General features: G+C 40.4%; 1 protein-coding gene across 2 annotated transcripts; it reads left to right on the plus strand.

The window, feature by feature from the left end:
- Nucleotides 1-127: 127 nt before the first annotated feature.
- Nucleotides 128-26,268, plus strand: scaf8 (SR-related CTD-associated factor 8). 2 transcript variants are annotated; one of them, XM_084380483.1, is made up of 20 exons: nucleotides 128-250; nucleotides 1,241-1,324; nucleotides 16,853-16,897; nucleotides 17,178-17,339; nucleotides 17,602-17,758; nucleotides 17,893-18,020; nucleotides 18,215-18,391; nucleotides 18,479-18,558; nucleotides 18,646-18,766; nucleotides 19,169-19,300; nucleotides 19,388-19,497; nucleotides 20,011-20,204; nucleotides 20,290-20,390; nucleotides 20,695-20,808; nucleotides 21,004-21,160; nucleotides 21,545-21,675; nucleotides 22,016-22,157; nucleotides 22,236-22,283; nucleotides 22,415-22,636; nucleotides 22,791-26,268. In XM_084380483.1, exons 1-20 carry the CDS (start codon nucleotides 221-223, stop codon nucleotides 24,863-24,865), a joined length of 4,410 nt encoding a protein of 1,469 aa, XP_084236609.1. In that variant the 5' UTR covers nucleotides 128-220; the 3' UTR covers nucleotides 24,866-26,268. The 2 variants fall into 2 exon arrangements, with proteins under 2 accessions (XP_084236609.1, XP_084236610.1); XM_084380484.1 differs by having other exon boundaries at nucleotides 22,415-22,603.
- Nucleotides 26,269-26,948: the final 680 nt, after the last annotated feature.

Below are 26,948 nucleotides of genomic sequence, written 5' to 3' on the forward strand. Positions count from 1 at the left end.
TTCAAACACAAAAACAAAAGGGAGCCGATTGGTACAGCTTGTAGTGTCCCTAGGTTGACACTAGGGGTCGCAGGTCTCTGCAGATTTCCCATTGAGGGTATATGCGCCATATTGGCAGTCTCCTCCATCTCACCAAACGTCGAGCATGCATGTCTCAAACCGGTTATTGAGGAGATATCTGTAAATATTTACAGCCGCCTGCGAGCCGAAATCCAACACCATGGAGGCCGTCAAAGCCTTTAACAATGAGGTTTGTTTGAATCCCTTAAAAAACTCTGAACACGTTGAGAGCAGAAAATGTTAAATTCACAATTGCGGTAGCTTGTGGGCTAACATTAGCATCAAGTATCGTTAGCAGAAAAGGAGAGGAAGAGGAGGGTTGTCTAACAAGGCCGCTGTCTGTGCACAACAAAACACCGTTAATGCTAACGCATTCAGTGTCTAACACATGTCGACTGTGGGGAGTAAAGCTGTGAAGATAATAGATTTCTCAACACACAACTTGTTGGGTTGCCTGTCAGTGAGCCAGAATTTTCCACAGACAGGTGCTAATGTTCACTAGCGAGCAAGCTAGTTAGCTACAAGTTAGCAAAACCACATCAGCTGCGTGATAACTTGATTAGTTAACTTACTAATATGGACGTGGTCAAAATACCTCGCGCTACAGTGTCACTTTGCAAAATAATAATGCGCATGTACGGTTAATTATGACTGAATTGGTGTTTCCTAATTTGTGTGTGGTTGCACAGAATATAAATGGCTTGATAAACTAGCTCATTAAGACAGCTAGCTAGGTTAACCACCAGCTATCAGAGGGCTCAAAGCTAGCGCACCCGTTTTGTCTGCATTGACACAAAAGTATGTCCATCCGTTGGCACGATACGTATAAAACCCACCTCATTATACACTCATAATAAACTGGTCATACGAATTTTATTCCATAGTTTACAGCAATTAAATTGTAAATTGATATTTTGTTGTAATGAGTATATATGAGTATCATCACAAATGGCATGAGTCAGAGGCAAGCCCACGAACATTACATCGTCTCGTTATAAAATCGATGGCTCTCTGACCACAAACATACCAAAAAATAAGGTTTTGTAAATGCTGAACAAAGCCTCTCAAGGGAAAATATTTTGGACTTCTTCTCGTATAGCTATGAATATATAAGGTTATGTTTTGTTATTTACATTGTATGACAAAAGATGTTCTCTGTTGTCTCATGTCTTTTTTTCAGTTGTACTCATTGAATGAGTACAAGCCGCCCATCTCCAAGGCCAAGATGACCCAGATCACCAAGTCAGGAATCAAGGCTATAAAAGTAAGTATGTAGTGACAAAGAATGAGACAGGTTGTGGGGAATAAAGAAATGTGAAATCTTTTCCAATTCTTGTGTAGAAAATTGTACGTATAAATCTCCTCCACAACTATTTTGTAATACAACGTATGTCAAGATTTCAGGCCCCAACATACTTAAAGGCATGTGTCTATTTATGTTCTTGGAGTGATAAATGACAGAATGCAAAGCAGTTGATATTGATTTTTTATTTTTTTTTAATTCCAACAAAGGTGAGTCTGTTTCAGCCACAAACTCACTTTACTAATACAAAATAGATCATAAAGCAACAAAATGTAACTTCCTGGAGATATGATTTTCAGTCTCATCCTTACGTCCGACCCGAGTTGCCAACCCAAAGTGTCAGTATTTGACAACCTGGGGATAAGACTGAACAATCAACAAACTCTCTCTGTGAGGTTACATTTTGTTGCGTTAAATATAATAATAAATAAATAATAGACTCCAGGCTGGCTTAATCCAGTGATTGCATCCATTACTGAGGGATGTCAGCTTGAGTAAACCCATCCACACTTCTTATGTTGTTTATGACATCCTGTTTACATGTGTAAATACTTGTGTACAATACATAGGAAAACATTTTCTGGTTTTAATTACACATAAATTATACAGTTGTGTACAAGAGCGTGAAGGACTTGCATAAGCTCTTCTGATGACTATATCATAAATTGTATTAAAAACAATACTGGTAAGGAACCTGTTAGGTGGTACTTTATGATTTTAGTAGGCCCACAAACAAGGCAGGCACTGAGAAAGCATTGTGGGGTTAATGGAAAGAATCAAGACGAGAAGAGCAAGCCAAAACATGTTAGCATGATGCATGGGAGTCTGTACTGTGCATTCCAAGCAGAGCCCACCAACATGAATGACAATGTTGTTTACCCGGGTTAATATGTGTTGACGACGTGAGGTGGAGGGCTGCAGCAGGATTGGGTGGGGGGTGGGTATAGCTACTTGCTATATTTCATAGCAAGTAGCAATGAAATAACGTCTCTAAAAACCAGCAAAGCAAGTAGACCACAACTCAATTCAATATTAGTTTGGTCATGTGTTTGAAAGACTTCTCCCAGAGTTCACTTGGTAAATAGTCTGTTCTGTTTTTCCAAGAACCCCCCAAAAATTCAGTTTCAATTCAGTTCACGAAAACAGGCAGTTCCTGGAGAAACTTATAAAGCAGAGAGAGAATAAAGCACGTAAGGTTGGCCAATACTTACCTATAAGTAGTGTCGGGACTTTTTCTCACTAGCTGCTGGGTCTAATTTCTTCCCTTATCGTATCGGGTTCTCGGGGAGATTCTTAATGGCCCTAAATAAACTTCTTAATGAGGTGCTACAATGACGCAGACTTTACATTGCGATCTGACAAGGGAGGTAAATCAGGCGTATCTCTCCTTCACTGACCAAAAAACATGGCTCAGAGAGAGACACGCTCGCTGCAAGCCGCTCACGAGCAACACACATTGTTTTAACCAACAAACCCTTCATTCAGAGTGAGAGACTCTCTTGTAGATTAGTCATGGGAAATGAGAACTGTTCAAGTTTCTCCTTTTATGTATTAAGCAGCAGATAAAGCTGTAACAGGACTTACTTAAGTTCATTTGCCTTACTTCACATCAACATCCTGCAGTGTGACTAATGCTAGTCACTATCAACAAAGTCAGACTAGACTTTATGTATTGGTTTCTAGCAATTCTGTGATTGTGTTTGTTCACACATGTTGTGACAATATAGTTTTCCCTACCAAAGCCATTCGTGAGCAGGCCACTATTCCCTCTCTTCCCAAAACAATTATCTCTGCCTTATGCGTAGCTGTTGGTTTCCATTATTACTAATATATTATCACCTATAGGAGACTACATGATCAGTGCAGGGTGATTAAGTTGTAAAAAAAGCTCTGCTGCTCTGACATTGTCACATGCTCATTTGGATTTTCTTAAATTAGGCATTCAAGAATCTGTCGCTGCACATATAATTATTTCTAAGCCATGCTGTTGAAAAGTAAAAACACAGAGGGATATCCGAATTTGGACCTACTGCATTATATTGTATAAAGATTAAACTTGTATACGAAAACTTTGTATTTTCGATCATTGCAAAAGTAAACTAATGGTAAGAATCGGCATTTTGCACCATAAGTATAAATCAATTAAATGTAGTTGTAGCAATAGGCCTTTTTCACAGCAGACACTTTGGCTTTTCATTGTAGGGAAAGCACAGATGTTTGCATTAATAGTAATGATGGCTCTGTTCTGTTAAAGTGTCCTACTAAATCAGGACTGTGTAGCAGTGAGCCAGCACGCACAACACAAGGACCCTAAAACCAAGCAGTTAAATGGATTTCAGCCATCATTGCTTTTATTATTGACATCGATGCCTTTCGTACTGTGACATAAAGCCTCAGCTCTTTTTTCCGATGTGTAAGTGAACAAATTGTTTTGAATGTAGTTTGACGCTACGGTAGAGGCTCAGTGTGTTTTTATTGTTTTTGTTGTTTTTTGGCAGTTTAAGAAATTATATAATGGTAATACTGGAGTAACGGAGGGAAAAATGTGAAAATAAAATAAATGATTGCATGTAAAAGAGGATCGCAAAATGGAGGTTCAGCATTACGCGAGAGCTGACAGGTTGAATACACAGACAAAAGAGCTACAGTGGAATTGCTTGTACATGTGAGTGTTACTATGGGTGGTAAAAATCTCAGACACTGTAATGGTATGACTTAAATTAATTTGCTAATATTTTAACACTGTGGCAACACAACAGTCGCTTCAGTCCTCTGCCAGTGGCTACGCTGGACATGCTGTTTTGGTAGCACTCGGTGCCCTTAAACACTGTAGTTATGCTCGTAAAATAGACTTAAATCCTAAAAAGATGTTTTGGTTCAGTTACGCATGCAAATTGGTTAACACAAGCCATTAAATAGCCTATGTAGACCGTCATCTTAATTAAAATAGAAGTCAATCTGTTATGCCAGACAGGCGTGTCACAGAGGACTAAAAAACATGGCCGGAACACCCTTTTTGTATACAGCCTGACTTGACATTGTCCATCATCTGCTACAGTATGGCTGCACCTTGAAGTTTTAAGTTTTAACTTACAGAACCCTGTGGTCACCTAGTCTGTTGTCTGCCTTTTCAAATCTTGCAAGTGGGTTTTATTGAAAATGTTACCCAATTGAGGAACCATTTCTTGTTCTCGCATTGTAGTCTGATTTTAAGAAAACAAATACAAAAGCATTGCTCTACACTCAGCCATAAATGTCCATGGATCACATGTTAAAGGTAGATTGTGATATTTTGGTCTCTTCAGAATGGTAGAAAGACTCTTTCCCACGACATTACACTATAAAGACTGGTTTCCTGCACTCTGTGCTTATTAAAAGCCTCAGAAGAAAAAGGCTGAGTAGACTGACCAAGTCCCTATGACCATCTGTGGTTATAGTATAGAAATGCAAAACTGCATCACTGAGATGCTATGGGGATAAAGGTCAAGAATGAATATCCTTTTTTAAATATATATAATTTCAACAGCATATGTAGTTATCGAAGATTTCAATGCCTGACAGCAAAAGTCCAGGACACCAGTTCTTAACATTAAATCTTGTGGTAATGTGTTTCCTTGTCCTTTTTTACTATTGTTTTTGAAGGAACTGCTGTTATTTTGGTGTTGCTGTGCCTTAAGTTGCTTGTGAATAACACCCGTTTCCCCTTCCCTCAGCAGCTCTCCCAGCTCCCCCAAAGCACTGAAAGTGAAGCAGGAGGATGGGGTGGAGAGAGTTACAAAGAGATAAGAGAATCCCTAACCAGCTTAGGTAGGAGTATGGGTTGTTTCACAAGGAAGATGGAAGAAGACTCAAATCTTTTGAACTTAATTTGCTCTCACACACCCAGAGAAGCGGGGAATTTGCTGTTGCCACTGTTGTGGGCTATAATCCCCCTCTGGTTATCATACGTTGGTCGATGCTGGCTTTGAGCCCTCGCCTGTTTTTGAAAGTTGAAGGTGCAGTCTAGTTAATTCTTGACTTGTCTGATGACAATATTTGTGTTGTTGTCTAGTTGATATACCTCTTTGTCTTGGTAGTCAAGTCAAAATATGTTCTGTGTTGCTTCACACTACGTATTGATGGGACTGAGTAATCATGAGCTGGTGTAGGGGTTAAGTTTCTGGAGTTGTGAGAATGCAGATGGACAAGTTGCCATTGTTCACCTTTGGGTTGGTAAAGTGCTGCTTTAACACATGACACACACAGTTTCAGCAAATTTCCGCTTTCATCCTCAACATCAAGGGCATCACATATACACTCAATATTCACACATTTGTAGGTGAGAGTGAAGGAGTATTAACAGAGTTATTATTTTGGGGTGTTTTTCATAAAACACACCTTGTACAGAATCTTGTAGAGTTAGTAGTCATACAAGATCAAGCCACTATTACTGTTGCATTCATTTAACAATATTCACCAACTAGATACATTTAATTCATCCCTGAGGGTTGTCACTTGAATAGTACATACTGTGAATGTTTGTTTTGACAGCAGCAGTGATTCATGTCTTCTGCACACAGTGTGGCTGTTTTTTTGTTTTTTTTCATGTTGGCACAGACGGTATGAAAGCAGTTGAAGATGTCTAAGCAGCTGATTTGGTTGTGGCTTTTAAGATAGACTTCAAGTCCTGGTTTTTAACAATACATTTGGGCTGTCACTTCAAAAAAAAAGTGACAAAAAAGTCAAATTTGAATAAATGAGAACTAATTACTCTTCAGACTCACACAGTCTAATCCTAAAGTATATTGTACAATTAAGCATTCATTCACTGTGCCTCAGCTGCCCTTAATGAAGACCTAAATGATGACTCAAGATTTTTTTGTCATTGCAATGCTATTATTCTTAAAACATTCTAAAGGCAGCAACCAGGCTTAATTCATTCACAATTTTTCCATCTGTTGTCTATGAAGGTTTGGTGTCATGTTTATCCATTCAGCAAACCGCGCTAGTTACCTCCATTTTGCATTAGTGTAGAGAAAAGTCCAGGGTTGTAGTTGAAAAGTCATTTTTGCGTAAGAAGGCTCCTAACTGAGTAAAGAAACCCAAAAGTATATAAGAGGCAGCCATGTTAAGAGCTCTTCACATTCTCTAATTGCTCTTCATTGCTTCCTATAGTATCTCCGTTAGCATAGCGTACACTGGACAACCTTTACGATAGGAGAAGAGATAATGCTGTCCCAAAAGTCCTGCAGCTCTGGTTTTCATGTCTTCGGTTTTTCTGAATTAGTCGCCTCTTTCTTTGACACCTCGTAACTTTTCCCATGAAATTCAAAGAAAAGTTTTAAAGAAAAGACATACAGCCTGTTTTACTTATGGTGCAACATAACTTGTAGTAGAAATGAGAGTGAGTGCAATGCACGGCCTGTTTCATGTATACACTGTCAATTTTGAGTTAGGACATTTTGTTACAGAGAGAATATACATTGTTTCCCCGCGTTGGACCACTAGTTTAAGTTTTTTTTTAAAAAAGAGTGACAGCCCTACTACAAATCTGGATGATCAAATCGAAGTCAGAGGAAAGATTGGCACTTTATTGTCAAAACTAGCGTAGGCAATAAGGCTGTAAGTTTGTTTTCAACATAGACTTTTTTTGCAATTAAACCAGTGTAACTCAAATATTTTTAATTTCTACTGCTCTGCTTAAACAGTTGGTGCTAATTGTTGATACTCTATCATCCAGCAGCCAACAGATTAACTCTCTCAGCCTGACATCTGTACACAGCTACTGCCTTAAACTGTGTCCATTGAAATACGTCACCCACAGTTGCAGTGACCTTTTAACAGCCTTTCAGCTCGAAGACAGCCTTCTCTTTTCTTTTTGGATGTTGTGTGTCTGGTCGATTGTCTATATTGTGCGTCTTCCCTCTTTTCCCCAATCACATATAGGAGCGTTGTGATAATAGCAATCTTGTAAACAGTCCTCCTTAAATTGTATTTGTGATTTTGCAGCAGTCCCAGTCTGTGCTGTATTTCATATATTTCGTATGTGTTTCTGAATTTGAGGCAGTGTCTCCCCTTATTGTGTGTTCAGACCAAATGTGAGGTGAATACAGTCTAGATTACATACAAAGTCAATTAAAAGATGCAAATTTGCGTTTATTCTCTACGGGCGAAGTGAATGGCGCAAACATCATTTGCATTAGTTGAAAATATTGAACTCAAGCAAGAATTTCATGTTGTGTGTCACGAGAACCTATCGCTGTTGTCATTCACACTGACATCATGACATTGATGTCCCTGATGTCTGGACATTAGTGGACCGCAATAGAGGAGAGGATAATAATCACTAATCATAGCCGTTTTCAGACCCCCAGAGCTGTATGAAAGCACGTCGTCTACTTTTACCAAATCAGGGGGAAAAAGGGAGCTGGCATGGAGGATGGTGTGTGAGGAAGGCTCACTACCTGTCTCAGCACAGCATAGACCTGATCGATCTGAACTCCATCTAGGGAACAAGCATTTTTAAAGTTTGCTGACAGACCTGGCGAAGCATGTATTCAGGCTTTTTACAAGGCGGCATTATGATGATGTAATTTCGGCATTCTTTTGATCAATTTATTGCAGTCAGACCACAGCAAAATTGTTTTGTTTTGGGTTCGTACCAATGTGGTAAAACATATTGATTCAGTCTGTCTACTTGCTGGTCACCGTTACTATTTATTGATTTTAACACGCCTATGAAGAGACTGCCACTCACTGGAGACCAAGGGACAGGCTCTCCATAGCTGAGAACTGGGCACAGAGCGCAGGAAGCTGCAGTCATCCGGACGCATTTCCAGACAGTGAAATTCACTGAGCTGGGTGCCGTACGAGTAATGCGAATACAAATTGATAATCACATGATCACATTCAAAGTCAGCCAGCTAGCTATACTGAGAAACTAAACTAAGAAAAGGTGAATAACAAAGGCACAATAACGGCAGCCTGCAGAAAAGACACAGCCCCAAATTGTTCACCTTACTGAGCAGGTTTGATAAGAAAATCATAAATGGCACATGGAGACATAACATTAGCGTATTGAGAATCAACAAACATCTTTTCATTTCATTCATCTCTCCCACTACAACTCCTGCTTTACGACAACTCTGAGGGGGCACACTACTTTTTTTTGTGCTCTTTGGTGGGGCGCCTTTTAAATCACAATTTTACGATGGTACAGGACTCAGTGGTCAATAGCTGTGAGCCATCAGGGATGGATGATGGCATCGTTCATCAGCCTGATCCTCCCCACAATTATTAGTGACCGTCCTGACACCATTTGTTTCCCTTATAATGGCTGCTTTAGATAGTGTGATTTAGCAAAATGGGATTAATTTCTCAAACTAATAATTTTTTTCTTCACGTCAAGTAGTTTGTGCATTTGTCAAATCACAATTCTTTGATTTATGACATAATGTCATCACTTTTTGTCTTTCGCTTGATACCTTCAATAGTAAGATAACTGAGGCACATGTGACCAGCATTCATCATGTGTCATAGTATGAGAGCTAATCTATGATCTATTTTGTCTTTTTGTAAAATTTGTATAGCTAGTCAAAGGGACTTGGTTAGTGATTCTAAGATTAGCTCTCGTCTGCTTGATACTCGATAAATGCAGCATAATGTGTCCATCAAACCCTGTACATTTGTTTATTTACAATAATATTATCCCTAAGTTTCTTCAGAGAAAAGATTATTACCATACTGTAAACACTAAAACAGTGGTCGGGTCTGGGCTGTTGAGCTTCGAACCAAGCCTCCTTTTGTCCTCATACGGAGTAAATTTACAACCAGTATTATCTAGACTTATATGTAAATCAATGACAGATCTGTACAATGAGATGACATTAAACAAAATTTAGGTTCTGTGTATTTTAGAAAGTCCGAGACATTTTTCCCATTAAAATAAGTATTTCATTTCCAGATATACTTGATTTGATGCCGCAGTGTGCAATGATGGCTGTTAATACGTTTATCAATACTACATGTCAGTGAAAGAGTACACGCAATATACAAGCAACTTAGAAAGAGTTTAAAGCAGCTACACTCTCAGACAGTGATCTTCTCTGTTCACACATGGGCTCAATCTGACTTAAACAGATTTTGTATTCGGGAGCTTGCAGGGTAAAGTCTTGTGTTTAATGTCCGATCAAACTAATTTGGACATTTGCATACTCGTATAGAACTTTTCAGGGTAATATGGAGTTTATTGAATTGTATTTATTTTTCTGGCTGTGTTTGTGAGACAGTCTGATTGATCTATGACATTTGAAATCATAGGGCTATGACCAGCCTGTTTGAAAGGGTACAGGGATTGACCCCTGAATCAGGAAATATTGATGGGCCTTTTTCATAGAAGATATTTTGACATGCCTTTTAGGTATTGTGTGTGCTGTCACATTTGCGTGGATTACTTGGACACTTAAATAGAGCAAAGCCATTGTCAATGTTAGTAACACCTACTACACTAAAGTGTCTGCTAGAGCCTTTTTGTGTGCTTTCTTATATGATTGCTCCACAAAATGATTCAAAACGGCAGAGTTTATTTTATCGGCAATCTGAGAGAAAAATCACCAGTACAGCAATGACAAAATACTTGTGATTTTAGCCCAGAATCACCATATTATTCTAAGCATCTGGACTTTGAAGAAAATGCCCGTAGATGTAACCATGCTATGGTCAATAGTATATGTAAATACTACTGTTTTCTTCTGAATAGGCCCAATTCACTGCAATGTCCCTTCATAGTCTGCTGCTTATGATAATATAGTAATCCACAGACTTTTAACCTCCTTATAACGGCATAAAGAATTTAGATTGGTGCTGATTGAAATTGCAATTTTTTGAAGAACAAAAAGAGATAAAGTGTGACAAAGCAGCATTATGATAAAGAACTGTTGTTCTGCAGAGATGCCCTGTCATATGAATATTGTTCTCCAGATGGAAGAAATAATTTTTGTTTGGTATAGACCCTAACAAATAACAAATCATCATTATTTTTATAAAAACGAGCATCCTTCCTTAATGTGAATCATATCGCAATTGCAGATTACATTTCATAATAATAATAATTGGGATTTTTTTATCATATCATGCAGCCCTTATTTTTGTACTATTTTTATGCCGTTTGTATAATGTCAAGTAATTTGTGTATTAGCATTCTTACACTGACTATATTCACCAGGTTATCATTGGAAAAAAAGAAAAATAAGAAAAACCTCATGCTTCTTGTACAACCCCTCTATAAAACGGCATTTACCATCTTTGAAAAATCAACATTGAAATCAAGGTGGCTCAGAATAGATTTAAAATAATCCCTGGTTATCACACCATGCTGAACACAGTTTAGTAATGTGTTTACTAAATTGGTAATAGGATGTATTACTCATTGAAATTGACTTTCTGGGTTTTCCATATAAGAAGAAAACAGCAACTATACATGCATAGTAAAATAAATCTGGAAATGTGTTCACAATTTGCATATCAATTGTCAGAGAATGTTATTTTTTTGCTCAATCTGCCAAAAAATTTGAGAGATTAATAAAGAGGTTCTTAGTTTAAAGTGAGTCCAAATTTACGTAGATTTATTTTGTGGTCATACACAGGGTACAAGCTACTCTAACTTAGAGTTTCAACTAGTCAAAAGTAATGTCAATAGAACTGAAACCAGCAGGGCACATATCAAGATCCCCCAACAGGAAACGTGAAACGTGGCTCAAGTACCATTTGTCAAGCAGTTGTTGTGGCTACAGTGCATTTAGACTGAATCAGAATGCTTGTTTACAATAGAAATATGTAATATACCGAAAACCCCTGCATCATGCACGAGTTGATATACAATTTGTCTTTTTTTTTTTTAAGTGTGTATATCTAATTAATCTAAAATACATGTTTGATTCTTTAATAACTCATTATAACAACACTTTCACAAGCGTTAGTTGGAGACAGTCAGGCCACTGAAAGGAACACACTACAGAAAATAAGCACAGCAAAAAGATCAGACCACTGTGTGCAACTGTATATTTTTCAGCATTACAGTTATGGCTGAAAATGACAATTTGGCAAGAATGTTTGGTTGAAGAGGGACCTAACCTGAAGTGATATAGTGTGGCTTGCTCTTATCTGTGCTGCTATCCACATTATCTGTCTTTTTTCGTTTCCTTGTGCTCTATTCTTTCCAGTTGGTCCTATCAGTCACTTTAACTCACCTAACTGCAGGGTCATTATAAGGTAGCCTAAGCCTATGGGTCTGTGGGTTTGTGAGGGTGAGAACACTGCTGAAATCTGAATGTATTTTGTACAGTCATTTGTCGAATGTACTGTAGATAAGGCAGGGTAAATGTTGCAAAGTTGTAACTATCCTTTGCCCTTTTAATAATGCTCTGCAGTTGATCAGTTGCCTAGAGACGGTCCACACTGCAGCAACAAGTGTATGAGTATGGGTTTTGTCTTGTGTGAGAAAGGCATGTCTGCTCAGTTTTGGGTTTCTCAGGTTTGGTTACTGGATGTTTAAGGTCTGGGAATGTCACAATTGGATTTGATGCCAGAGATAATACTTGCTACACAAAAAGGGAGGCACACACCTGTATTAACAATCCTGTTTGCAGCAATCAAACACCACCACAAATTACATTTGTATAACCACAGTAATAGAAAAACGATTTTGGCTCAAACACTGTTAAATGTGCACTATTTAGTTACTTCACTGATAGAGTTTCAGGATTGAATAAACTGAATTTTAAAAAAACAAAAAACTAGTCCTCAAAGGACAACACAATTTCATGTTGTTTTACTGTGTTTAAATTTGCAGGACCCTTCCAAGAAGCTACCTTTCTAGTTTAAAACAATGTTTTGGGGACTTAATTCAAATAAAATAGTTATATATGAAATAACTATTTCTATTACCTCATTTATATTGTAAATATTATCTTTGATTAGATTTAGAGTTAGATTTTTTGTTCATAGTGTACATTTAAGGATAAAAAGGTAATATCTGCCTGTGCTTGGCACCCGAAAGACTTTCGTACCGTGCCATACCATACGTGTAGAAATAAATTATATTCATTAAAGAACGTTGATTGATTTAATTTTTTTTTTTAAACGTATTTTTTTCTGACAAATCACGTTATTTGGTTTTTGTTTTTAATTTATTTACTTATTTAAAAAAATAATTTGTGATGTATACTGAAATGGTGGAATGGAAATTTAACCTTTTCAGTGATAGAATATACGCTTTTCCTGACAATATCAGTCAATCATTTTAAATGCACTTGAGTAACTGGTTAACTTAAGAAATGATTCAAATGAAATCCATCATTCATTATTTTTATAATACTTAAATTGGAATTTAGTTATAAAAATGTTTCTATCAGAATGCCTTCTTTTTAAAAGTCAATACTTTTTATTTCATAAAGGCATTAGCCCAATATTTCAATGCTGACACTACTCACAGCTTCTTTACCTTTCAGCCAATTTCATGCACCCTGTCTGCAAATAAACACTGTGTACAGACAATCCAACTTACCTCTTCTTTTATTTAGCCAAACAAGACTGCTACTTTTACCTACCTAGGCGTTTTATTTGGTTTCCTGTAAAACTTGAAGAGGGTACTTGAAGGAAACATGGGAAACACTAGATGATACTTCAGAAATTGAGGAAGGAAGTTGGCAAACTAGCTAGCAAGCCACTCCTTTTGTTGTTTACCATTGTTTGTATTGCTCACTCATGATGGAGCACAAATACTTTAATTAAATACAAATAATTTTGCTTTTGAACAATGAAGACAACAACTCCCATAATCCCACACTAGTTCACAATTTCATCAAATACTCTCTTTTGTTATTGTTTGAATTTAGAGACTGAGTTACTAATTTTCACACGTCACTCTTTCAGGTCCTACTTTCATTGAGTATCATGTTCTGTTTGTAAATATTGGTCAGTGTTGACTATTGTATCATAATTGGCTCATTGGGACAGCATATGCTCTTTGGTCCTATTACCTATATCTCTTTTGTGTTTAGATGGGTTTACTTCCTATTTATTAAGGTTTGTGTTGTTGTTATTATTAATGTCATTGAGCAGGATTCTTTAAAGAACTCCGATTTCTTTTGAGTTACTAGTCTCTGTCTCAGCTCTTTTCAGTGATTTTAGTACGGCTACTGCTTACTAGTAAGTTAACTGGTTTAGCAGACACTTTTATACCCAATATTGTATTGCTCATTGCCTCAGGTGAATTAAAACACACAGCCGAAGCCGCTCCACTTAGGGCACTGCCAAGCCTAAAGGCAGATATCTTGTTGCATTTCAGGTTTAAATAATGTGGGACAGCAAAGAGCTGGGCAAAAGTAAAGCCATATGTACAATATAGGAAAAAAAATCCGATCTGCGACAAAACCCAAAAGTAACCTGATGTGGTCGCAATTTTCATATGCAAGGATATACACCCAAATGATTACTTCTGAAGTTGCATGAATACACAAGTACCATGCTTTGTTTTAAGAACACTCAAACATTTGAAGTGCCAAACCTAAACCTGTAAGCAGATATACAGATTATTCACAGCATTAGTTCTCTGAGAGTCTCTTTGATATCCAAGCTAAACTGGTATTGTAACTGAATTATTCCTAACCAAATTGATATTTAATCGAAACACAATCAGTAGTCAAATCAAATTGGGATCATGTAAAACTTATTTAATAAATCAATTCAGGGAATCAGTTGCAGTGCCCAGCTCAGTTTGATTTGATGAATGTGTACTGCCAATGTCACAGGCTAATCTTTGCAAGTCTTCAGACTATTCAGACATTTCTTGCAGTTGTTCTCTGCCACCTGTGTTGTTTTCCTGAACTTTTTTCATGCTCTTGTTTGAACAAATCTGTTTTCCTTGAGTGTGCATAGTTTAAGGATTATTATTATTAATTTTATTAAATAATGGTAATTATTGCTTCAACTGGAGAGATAGGGGTTTTAGATGTGTATTATATTGATCGATTTGATGAATAGTTTCCTTGCACAAATTGGACAACAAATTTCTCTTCTCTTTTTTTGTTTTGATTTGGTTTGACTAAAGATTTTAAAGAATGCCATTTGTTCAACTTAACTAATTCGATATTTATGTAGTTTCTTTAAAAAAAATTCAAACAGTTTGCATTTGCAACAACATACATTACTATATTTTTATAAGTGAACATTTATTTTTGACAGTAACCCCTTACTGACTTGTATGTGATCTTGGCTTACATAATAAAATATTGTGAGCATGCCTGCCGTTGCCTGACAGACTTTTCACCTGTCACCTTTGAACTTATTTTAATTGAAATGACAATATTCCTGTATTTGGTTCCTGTGATAACAAACTATAAACTCTGGCCCCTAACCTCTTGTACTTTGACTCCATCTACTGGCTGATTGTAGAAATTGCGTTTTTAATAAGAGTTTGTGTTTGGTGTGGCTAAAAGCAAATCTTAATTGCTTTAATTCAAGTGTATAGTGGTTCAGCCCTCTTGGTCAAGGTCCTACCAGGAACCATTTATGTATTTTATATGTATAAGAAATAAAGGCTGTAGGACCATGTTAGTTTTATGAAAAGGGTAAATGTATAGCATGGTCTTTCAGTTGTGTCTGTGTATTAATGTATAAAGCTTCAGCAAAAACATTTCTCATCCAACACTGAGGCATGAATTTAAATACCTTTGTGCATCATCATACGTTGTTTGTGAACCTGCACAAAATACCTTTTTAATGAATTCCTTGGCTGTCTAACTTGACCTGTGCTTTCCCTGAAGTTTAAGCTTCTTATTCGGACGATACTTTGTTTGGATATAATTTGAAAGGTCAGATATTAGCAGCAGTGGCACAGAGAGTTCTAACTGTACACAGCGGCCAAGGTGGTGCTATTGAAAGGTTTAGCATCGTCTCTCTCACAAGTCAAACGTGTTCAGCAGCAGAATCATTTTGTGTCTGCTTGAGCCATTGTATAGACTGACAGAGATAAGGAGGTCCAAAATGACTAGGACTGGTTGTGATTGTCATCATTGTATTCACCTGTTCACAATACATATTAGAAATATACATTTTCTTCCAATGACAGATACTTTATAGACTTTGACCATGCAGGCAAAAATGTGTCAACTAAGGCTTGTTTTTAAGCTCGATTTTTTTTAGTACACTTACAGTACATGTTTTACAGTCGTTGCACATTAGCACACCACTGTAGTCAACGCTGTCTCTCTGAGCCACTGATCTCACCTAGCCGAGAAAATTGTCTCCCCTCACCGCAGACATACATCCCTGTGGTGGGTTTAAAAAGGTCTTATCTGCACCACATGTCTGTAACTCTGCCGTGTTCAGCCTCAGAAGCTTGAAACAAAGTTAGCCGGCTATCTGGAAAGCCAAGAAAATGCAAATTACAACGGCACGGTTGAGAGAAACACACCGCCACCAATGTAATAGAGCATCTTTGGTTTCCCTAATTGGGCAGGTTAAGTAAGAAAATAATGTATGGGACAAGGAGATGAAATGTTAGCCACAAACTTGTAGTACTTACAGTATAAATTTCCTCTAAATTTAAACCTTCACATGCACAAAAGTAAAGCAGAGTCTGCACAAGTTTATAGATTAAAGCTAGAGTTCTAAACCCCAGGCTGAGGAAACATGATTTTGCAAGAAAAAAGACCTTCGCAATAATTGGCAATTTTGTGGTTATTAAATTGAACTTTGTTGCAGCCTGCGCTGCCTTTTTCATCTCACTCCCTGTGACATGCCACAACAATATACAACATTTTTAATAAGGTCATGCAAGGTCACCATTATTTTACCAAAGAGTACGTGGACTGAATCTAGCCAAGTCGTAAAGTGAACAGCATAATGAAAGTTATCATTTGTGTTAACCATTGCGGTCTTTTAGTCTCCTGTTTCAGTAAAGTGAAATGCATTTACCTCTCCACCTATTAAAAGGTTTACAAAGTTATGGAGTATGAGTTCGCATGTTGTGGTCAGAATTTAGCATCAGAGTTAAATGTATGTTTCTGATAAGTTTAGTTTGCTTACATACAGGTGGATGGTGGATGTTACACTACTTATTTCTCATATAAGAAAGTAATCAGTTTTTCTTATTTGGATCTTGATTCATTGCATCTTTCTGTTACATGGCCCAAAACTGAAAAATATACTTTTGGTATTAATCATATGTCTTTTGCAAGTCTCTCTAAACAAGGATAAAATCTCAATGGATGAAACTGTATTAAAACAAATCTTACTCCTTCTAAATCTACTTCTAACTACTTCTAAAACTGCCAAAAAAGAACACATGCTCAGCCCAGTCATGTATTTTCTGTTCCTTTCTCAGGTTTTAATTAACCAGAGCTGTTACTGATCTAGTTTCAGCTTCACTGTATATTTTTTCTAAACTCTGCTCTGAAATACTGCTTTTCAGCTCACTCAAAACTTTTCTTTCCTTTGCTTCTATTTCAGTTCTACAAGCATGTTGTCCAGAGTGTGGAGAAGTTCATACAGAAGGTGAGTTTTATTTTAAATGAGGATTGTCAGCTAAGTGCAGTAAAAAAAAATTGGCAGATAAACCACAATGCACAAAATGTTCATACCTTTTTTTGTTTTGTTTGTAAGAATGTCAATACATTTCCGTTTACCAATTTTACAAATTGCTTGTGATCTACTTGAAGTGTTATTAGGACTCCTAAATAGGTGCATTCAAGTAATGTATAAAGACAGTAACTTCATAGATTGTTTCACTGTTATAAAATATCTAAACACCAGCTTTCTGTTTATGTGTCGACAGTGCAAACCAGAATACAAAGTCCCGGGGCTATACGTCATCGACTCCATTGTCAGACAGTCCCGACACCAGTTTGGGACAGAGAAGGATGTTTTTGCCCCACGGTTCAGCAAGAATATCATCCCTACGTTCCAGCACCTCTACCGCTGCCCTTCAGATGATAAGGTCAGACAGTTTTTAATAGGTTTTGTGTTCCTCTCTGTGGCTTTTCATTTTTGCAACTTGCCTGGTTTCATTGGAGTTAATACACCTTGATAAAGGCCTCAGTTTTTTAGGTATAGGTGTTTTGAGGAATATATCAGGGGTTGGCACTGCACTGCAGCTTATTGAATGAACTGTCAGTTTAAATGGTCCGTTTTTAGGCAGCACCTGTCCTAAAGCAGCCTACTGTCATTTCACAGTTGCTTTTTTTGCCATGTGTTTCCAGAGTAAGATAGTGCGAGTCCTGAACCTCTGGCAAAAGAATGCGGTCTTCAAGAGTGACATCATCCAGCCTCTGTTGGACATGGCAGCAGGGATCCCCCCTCCCAGCGTCACACCAGTCATGCCCAGCAGTGCTGCCCCGGTCAATAACACTACACCTGGTCAGTCAGAGTAAACACAAGCAGAATGAAACACACCTACCCACACTCTGCGTTCTGAAATCTTTCTTGACATCACTGTGAAATGCACTTACTTCATGGTTCATATTGAAACACTTCTGTGTCTGTGTCCCCAGGTACCCCAGCAACCCCAGCTACCCCAGCTAACATAGTCCAGGGTCTGCCTGATTGGGCATCCCAGATAACCAACACAGACACAGTGGCTGCTGTGGCGCAAATCCTGCAGAGTCCCCAGGGACAACAGGTTAGTGAACATGACCACCCAGCTCCTCAGTTCATAAACAATTCAATTGAAAATCTTGGATTATGGGTAAATAACAATCCTTAAGTGTTATGTCTACTAAAATGTAAACAAAACTTCAGCTTGAGTCACGTCTGCATTTTGTGTAGCTGTTGGTGTTAAGAATGTGTCAAATACTGTGTTATCACCTGTTCTAGCTGCAGCAGCTGGTGCAGAGTCTACAGATGCAGCAGCAGAAGCCCCAGCCGTCCCTGCTGCAGGCCTTGGATGCTGGCCTGGTGGTGCAGTTACAGGCTCTGACAGCTCAACTCACAGCTGCTGCTACTGCCAACAGCCTCAACCCCCTGGAGCAGAGGGTCTCCTCTTTTAATAAGGTAATGCTGCAGTCGGCAACCAAAAGTTTCTTTTTCCCTGCTCCATCTGATTCCTCCTAATTTGATTATGTTGTTTGTTTCTTGCAGAAACTTCTGGGTCCTTTTGATTTTGGGAATGATTCTGAGCGCGGTGAGGAATCTAAAAAGGACACTTCATCATCTCAGCTGTGAGTTTAGTGTATTTTTAACTAGAACTAACATAATAACGTGTCCACCACCTTCACTGATCTAATCAAGCTGCTGACCGTTTACAGGCCCATGGTGTCGGAGCCCATCAACAGCTCCCTCTTCCATCAGCTGGCTGAGCAGCTACAACAGCAGAACCTGGAGCAATTTCAGAAGCAGCTTTTAGAGCACCAGCAGCACCAACAGAAGGTACGTACACACACAATCACAGTTTCCCCACACACAATTCTTTCCAGGAGTGTGTACTTGAGTTTGCCCTGGTTTTACAGATGAATATTTTCCCTACCAAGTTGCTCTTTGTATACCACATGGATAGTTATTAGTTGGAAGTTGCTTTAGAAATGAAGTAATGTTTGTGTGTGCAAATAGATGATACAAATATCTGAACCTGAATATCCAGTAGGCTCTAGTCCGCAGACCACTGTGCCCCTCACACACCTTAAGACCCGCAAGCATGTCAAAAATGCCTCCATTAAATAGAATGGGTTTTTTCTCATCTTGGTCATTCGTAAATATGACTAGACCTGTTTGTGTAGCTGGTTTGTTATATAAGGACACATAATATTTACATGGCTCTTTTTATTCTTCCAGGCAATGAGCATTGAAGGGCAGGACTCAATCTTTGGTCAAGAGAACTCTGTTGCGACGGCTCAGAGCAGCAGCCAGGCACAGCTTCCTGAGCCTGAGAACAAGTTAGATGACTCCATAGACAACCAACAGCAGGTAATGTTTATTAATCTGCAGGCCTCTTTAGCTATATATCTTGTATTTCTGTACAGAGATGTGTAAAAGTTAACTTCTTGTTTTAAGGACATGGATCTGGACGAGGGTCCCGATGGTATGGAGGAGGAGATCTTTGAAGCAGAGGAAAAGAAGATTGTAAGCACGCGCTCCAGAACACGCTCAAGGTCACGCTCCAGGTCGGTCCCACTTATCTATGTGGCAGAATTTTAAAAATGTGCCAAGACTATTGCTGAATATGCTGAATTGACTGCTTTGATCTTTTAACTTTGTAAGAAAAGTGCTGACTGATGCCCTGATGATGCAGTACTGTCATAGATGACTGTATATAGCTGGTTCCAAATGGAAGATTTTTATAAAGGATAATAACCAAAACACGCTGCAAATTCCCATCACATTAACATTGTGTCGCTGTCCAGCTTACTAAATGAGGAACTGCTTTTTCTTTCTTTCTTTCTCTTTCTTTCTTTCTTTCTTTCTGTCTTTCTTTCTTTCTGTCTTTCTTTCTTTCTGTCTTTCTTTCTTTCTTACTTTCTATCTATCTTGCAAAAAACTTGCAAAGTTGTCAATGCAATTGTGAGCCGTGAAAACAGATATTCATACTCGAAAGGAGTGGACCTGTGGTGTTACAGTTAATATGACCAAAAGTCAGTCTGGAAAGAGTTCCAAATGTTTTGATGTTTTCTCAATAGGTCTCCCAAGAGGAGAAGGTCCAGGTCCCGCTCCGGCTCGCGTAAACGTAAACACCGCAAGCGGTCACGGTCACGCTCCAGAGATCGCAAGAGGAAGTCATCACGGTCTTACTCAAGTGAAAGACGCGCTCGAGAGCGAGAAAAGGAGCGGCAGAAGAAAGGACTGCCTCCTATACGATCCAAAACTCTCAGTGGTAAGTGGAAGTCATTGTTTTAGAATATTTTCCTAGCCGTTTGCAGTCAGTGCTGAGTAATTATTTTCCCTTCTCCTGTACCTAGTGTGCAGCACAACTCTGTGGGTGGGCCAGGTTGACAAAAAGGCCACTCAGCAAGACCTCACCAATTTGTTCGAGGAGTTTGGCCAGATTGAGTCAATCAATGTAAGGACACCTCTCCCCCTTTAACCCTCTGATTTAGTTACAGCTTGTTAGCCAGTTCTTTGATCTGGCTAACATTTGGTCTTAAAATAACATCTGTTATGTGAAATTCTATTTTATTATTTTTATTATTTTTTTTTTTTTTGTAATTCTGTTCTTTGAGCGTCACACTCTCCGTTTCTGGTTTACTCATCATTCATCAACCACACATCTAAGCATATTGTAATTCTCCACTGTATGGTCATGTCTTGTAGCTTAACCTTCCTTTACCCTATGTAATGCAATCTGTGTTTGTGTGTGTCTGCAGATGATCCCTCCCAGAGGCTGTGCCTACATCTGTATGGTCCACAGACAGGATGCATACCGCGCCCGCCAGAAGCTGAGCACCGGCTCCTTTAAGATTGGCTCCAAAATCATCAAGGCAAACATTACCTTTATAATTTGATTGATTGTGCTCTCATTCTCCTTGTGGTTTCTTTCTAATGTAATTTTCCATTGACCTCCAACTGATAAAACTCCCAGACTGTTTAGATTTCCAGGCACATGGATCCTTGTATGCTGCCAGAAAACTTTGAAAAATGCTGTTTCTTGACCTTTGTGTGTGTATATGATACAGATTGCATGGGCTCTGAACAAGGGGGTAAAGCAAGAGTACAAGCAGTTTTGGGATGTGGACCTGGGTGTCACCTATATCCCTTGGGAGAAGGTGAAGCTGGATGACCTGGACGGCTTTGCTGAAGGAGGAATCATCGATCAGGAGACTGTTAATGATGGTGAAAACACATCTACTTAATAACTTCTTTCCTTGGCACAATGACTAGGTCTGCTGACTCAGTTGCACCGCTTGTTTAAATATAAGTAGGATATGCAAACTAAGTTTGTACACACATGATGAAAGCATAACACAGATATCCAAACACAGGCACTTCTTGGCATTTGATCATCTAAGTGGATTTGTTGTCTACTACGATTCCTAAGTTGTTTGTTTTGAGGTGGTAATGCTCAAAATCCTCTAAGAAATAAATCCCATTTCCGTCCTCCCACCAGAATTGAAAAAGAAAGGGATTTAACTGGAAAATTTCAGCTCAACTTCCAAATACAAACAGAATTTGATGAGTTTAAAACCTTGTTTTCACCTTTTTGTTTGTTTTATGCAGAGTGGGAAGCAGCCAAGACTGCTGAGCCAGCCAAAGAAGTTTCAAGTCAGCCAGTAAGCACTGAGACTACGGCAGCATCCAACACCCAGACTGAGACCTTCAACCAGCAGGTCACCATGATGCCTGTACAGGTACTGAAGAGAATCTGTCTCAACATTAGGAGAGAATGTGAACAGTAATGTGAACAGTAATGTGCACACAGGCTCACTGTTTTTGTCCATTTTCACCAGAGGATTTTCTTGTTTGAAAGAAGCAGGGCTGTGTAACAGATTCTAACCCTTGTTGTTGGGTGACAAAATGGAAACAATGCATCTTTATTTACCATAATAAGGACTATTTTGATCTGTTAAACATCCAGAGAGAGACTTTGATAGAGGCCACTAGGTCATGTACAGGAACTTGTGAAACATGTAACTAAACCATTATGCTAATAATGGGAATTTATGCACTCTTTCATCACTCTTTCTCCAGCTGCCAGTGGCCCAGGCTGTTCCCAGTGCAGTAGGTTTGGTGCCTCCAACCTTCCCTGTCACCATGGGTATACCCCCACCAGGTTACGGTCCACCGCCACCCTTCATAAGGGCTGGTTTCAATGCATCACAGCCTCCGCCAGGTAAATAATGCAGACGGTCATGTAGAGATCAGATCTACAGAAATTCCCTCTTACCCAAAATAACTTTCTGTTGTGCAGGTTTCATGCAGGCAGCACAGACAGCAGGTCTGGCCGCAGCAACTACTTGTGAGTATTTATGACATGCTACCATTATAAATAATGCATGCACATAGTTTTGAAATTGACGTGTCAGTGAAGACAGTAGGAATTTATTAGCTTGGATTCAATTTTATCGTTTCTCCTGTACCCACCTGTAGCTCTAGTGCAGCCTTCAGTGGCCACCAGCCAAGATGCTGTTAAGGAATCACCGTTCAGTGCTATGATTCCTCCAACCACTATCCCCGGTAGCTTCATGGCCTCAGCCATCCCTGGAGCTGGTATGTTCAACCCAGTGGGAGTCCAAACTCAGCAAGGAGTCAACGACAAATCGGCACAGTCAACAGAGGGTATGGATGCCGCTGCAGAGCTTACACTGCAAGGTGAAGCAATGCTGATGTGTTCTTACTCGAATGAGTAATAGATTTTCTTTCTGTTGTATTTTGTTTTTTTTTTAATTTGTGGTTATATATGTTAATCGTGTTTGGCCAAGAAGAATTTTGAACAGTTTCTACTGTCATTGTGTTTTGTCTATAGGCATGCAGAATGCGGTCCGCAGTGGGATGGGTCTCCTTGGTATGCACCCCACAGCATCCCTCACCCACTCGCTGCATCAGTCTGGTCTGCCTGGACAGAGAATGCCTGGCCTGCTGCCTCTGGATGTGCGACCTAACCTCCTCCAACCTGGGGTGGCTGCCCGCTTCCCTCTCCTCATGCAGCAGCAGGGCCCCGCCCAGGCGGCTGCTGGCCTCCTCGACAGTAGCCTCCAGGCTCAAGTCCGTGCCAGGGCTCCCTTCTCTCAGCTCGACCCCTTCAGCAGAGCCCCCACCCTTGCCAATGAAAATTTATCCAAGACAGAAGACGAGTCATCCTCTGGGGCTGATGAGGGCAAAGACCAGGACTACCGCTTCCCTCCAATGGAAAAGCAGAGCACGGGCCTACTGAGGACCCCTCCACCAGATCATAGGGAGCCCCTTGTAGGTGGTGGCGGAGCAGGAGGTGGTGTAGGAGGCAGGCCTCCCCTGCTCCAGACGCCAGGGACTCAGACAGCCAGAACCAGCCTAGTGGGACGTCTGCAGGCTCTTGCAGGCTTCACACCTGATAACCGCTGGAACCAAACCAGAGGGGACTTTGATGAACGAGACAGCATGCGAGGAGCCCTACAGACCCCAGGCGTTCCAAAAGGCTTCCCGGATGAGCGCCCCACACCTGGGCAGAACTTCCCCAACCGCTTTGACAACCGTCCTGGGACAGCAGGAGCAGCAGCTGGAGTTTCAGTAAATGCTGGAGCTGTTGGGGGGCCACCGGCCTGGAACCGTGGTGGTGGTGCCACTGCAGCAGCGCCTTTTGACGCCGAACTACATCAAGACCTAGATGAGCGAAGACGCCCATGGGACAGGCAAAGAGACAGAGATGAAAGAGATTTTGACTTCAGGAGGGAGATGAATGGTAACCGCCACAGCCGAGAGAGAGAGCGCGAGAGGGAGAGAGAGAGAGACAGGGAGCGAGGCCGAGACCGAGACCGCAATAGAGAGCATGACCGCGACAGAGACCGCGACAAAGAGAGAGACCGCGAGAGGGACCGTGACCGTGACCGTGGGAGTTGGACACCCCTTCTCCCCCTACCTACACCTCTGCTTCCAACCCCAACTCTTAACCCCAACCTGACCCTGAACCAAGGCAAACTGCTTGCACCACTCAAATTGAACCCCCAGCTTCCACCACGTTTCCAGTCACCACTCCTGCCTCAGGCTCAGGCCAAGCCCTCTCTCCTGGGTCAGCCACCGCCTCAGGTTCAGATTAAGTCTCCGCCTCCATCACAGAGCCAAGCAGCTGTGCCTGAGCCCCAGTCAGAAACCCCAGCTCCTTCTGAGACTCCTCAGGCACAGTCACCATCCCTAACCCAATCACCTGACCCATCATCTGACAGCAAGAGTCAGAGCCCACTGACTGAGGCTCCTGCAGAGGCCGAGTCATCACCCCAGCCTGAGACCCCTCCACAAACAGAATCGCCACCCCAGCCCATGGCCCAGTCTCCCTCCAAAACCACCGCTTCTACAGACAGTGAGACCCCAAGCCAAGCCTCACCGCTGGTTGAGGCCTCGTCCCAGGACTCACCTGTGGCCTTCACACGAGCTGCCAGCCCCCCTGAAGAGACGACTCCCTCTCTGGAGGAGCAGGAAAGCCCACAGAAGGATGAGGAGGAGGAGGAGGAGGACGATGAGGATGAGGAGGAGGAGGAGGAGGAGGAGGAGGAGGAGTCACAAGAACAGGCCTCCTCACCTGAACCACAGTGGGTCAGTGGACCTGAGATGGACAATAGCACTGTGGCTGAGCCCACACCTGAGGCCTCCCCTGAGCCATCCCCAGAGCCCTCCCCAGAGCCCTCTCCTGAGGCCTCTCCTGAGGCCTCCCCTCAGCCCTCTCCTGAACCCTCCCCTGAACCCACTCCAGAACCCTCCTCCGATTCTGTGCTCCCTGAAAGTGAACTGGAGCAGCAGCAGGAGCAGCTTGCCTTTCCTAAGGACATAGACAATGAACAGAGTGAGCCCATGGAGGAAGCTGCGAGTCAGCCAGTGGTAGACACTGTCACAGACACTGAGGGGACATAATCATCACTCAGTAGGTAAAAGATCATTTTGTAAAGTTGTCTCTTCTTCTCTGTACTCATGTCAGCAAACCACCTCCACCACCACACGGGACATGACGAATACTGACTCACACCAGTTATTGTCTGATAACCAATAACAAATGATTTTATCTCTCACAGATACCAGTGTACTTAAATAGAAGGCTCGTTAGCTGATATATTGATAGACAATTTTCTTTGTGTTTTATTTCCTTTTTCCTTTTTTAAGTTGTAATGCCAACCCACCTATTTTAATTAATCTAAGCTTGGCGAATTTTATTGAATTGCCTACCAAAATGTTTCAATTGTATATGGGGAAAATGAGCTTTGACCTTCCTATGGAAGAGAGTAAGAAATCCTGGCTGTTCGATAACGGATTAATACAGTTACACACAATACTTGAAAACGGCAGTTGCTGACCACATTTCTGTCTCCTCTTCTTTTAAAATGCTGCTGCAAAGTTTTCAGTGAATGCTTCTGTGGTGTCCTTCAATGCTTTCTGTTTCTCGGCAGAACAAATAGACTGCATACAGTGAGACCTGCTTATAATTGGGAAAAATGAACATTTTTAAAATGGAAAACATGAAAATGTTGTGTCCCCAAAATAAATGTCTGTAATTTGTTTCCAATTATACAGTGAAGACAAACAGAAAATTACATGCCAGGGGGGAGAAAAAAGAACCGAACAGAGGGATGTTCTGATGTTGGGTACATATTGTTTTAGTTTGAAATAAACATGCTTTGTCTGTTTAAAACACATGCTTTAGGACTGTTTTCTGACCCAGGACCAGTGGAAACTAAGACTGCTTTACTGACTCGTACACATTGTGTGCTGTCACCTCAGTCGATTTGATGTTCTCGTAACTCAAGTTGCTGCTATACCATCCATCCACAGAGCACTTTGTTGGATGCAACCGTGGGACTTGTAGTTTTTAGTTTCTGATGACTTCAGCCTGTATGTTCCCTAAGCTTTTTGCTGGGTGACTGTTGAGGATGGGATTGTGCCTTTTTTTGAATGGATTTGTCGTTCATGATGCTACCCAACACTACTGTGTGATGTACACCAGACTGTGCGTGCAACTCGGTTTCTAACAGCTCTATGAACACAATGCTACGTGCACAGAATTGACTGGCCTACCGTTTGAATGGTAGCTGGGCAGTTTGTACAGCACTCACCTAGAGGAGAACAAGTCTCTATATACTCCATCGTTCTGTGCATGCAGGCCTGTAGCCATGTTTTAACCTTCCTGTCTCTCTTGTTCATTTCATACTTGTAGTGCTTTTCTGTTGAGACATACTACTAGAAATCCATAGTCTGCTGTTCTCTCAGACCAAATGTCTACTACAGGAGTTGTGATGTTGAATAAAAGTTGAAGGTGCATCAGAGTTTTTACCCCTCTTATTGTCATGAATCCTGACTCAGGCCGATCAGATGAAGCCTTGCACACACACCAACACTGCAGCTTCAAACTTAGAAACTTGAATACTTTAGCCAGACACACTTTAGTACGTTAAACTAATGAGACATATGTATCTATTATTACAGGTGGTGTATTACATATCCTTATTGTATATAAATAAGGATAAAAGGATAAAAACCATTCAGACTGTAGACACTGACTTTTTAGATACTTGTACATACTTATATACTGAGAAAATCTCATGAGAAAAACGCCCTCAAGAAACACTCCCATGAGACCTGAGATGCTGAACAAAGGTCACTTCCACACTGTCAAAACACTGCAATATACTGTATTTCACACCTAGGAATAAAGGTGTTGATACTCACCCAGTACCCTCCTACTAAAGCAGCTGAATTATTCGTTGAATCCAAGCAAAGGGCACAGTTCTCACAAAGGACAGTCCCTATATTTAAAATAAGCAGCCATCTGGCACCTACCTCACCAGAACACAAGGGTAATGAGGGAATATACAAATGAGGGAGATGTGGAGGAAGTAGAAGATGCTGGCCGCCGCTTTACCCCTCCTCTGCCCTGCACTTGCCAGAGACCCGGCTGCTACAGCTGGAGGAAGTGCTTACTCAGCACTTGCTACACCGAGCTCCT

This window comes from Pagrus pagrus, assembly GCF_965226575.1.
Source record: "Pagrus pagrus genome assembly, chromosome: 18".
NCBI lineage: Eukaryota > Metazoa > Chordata > Actinopteri > Spariformes > Sparidae > Pagrus > Pagrus pagrus.

Excerpts from the sequence above, each read along its gene's own strand:
- scaf8 (XM_084380483.1), top strand. The coding sequence starts at position 221 with ATGGAGGCCGTCAAAGCCTTTAACAATGAG. Across the intron at positions 19,498-20,010 it reads CGCTCAAGGTCACGCTCCAG|GTCTCCCAAGAGGAGAAGGT; the intron begins GTCGGTCCCACT and ends TTTTCTCAATAG. Across the intron at positions 22,637-22,790 it reads TGCAGAGCTTACACTGCAAG|GCATGCAGAATGCGGTCCGC; the intron begins GTGAAGCAATGC and ends TTTTGTCTATAG.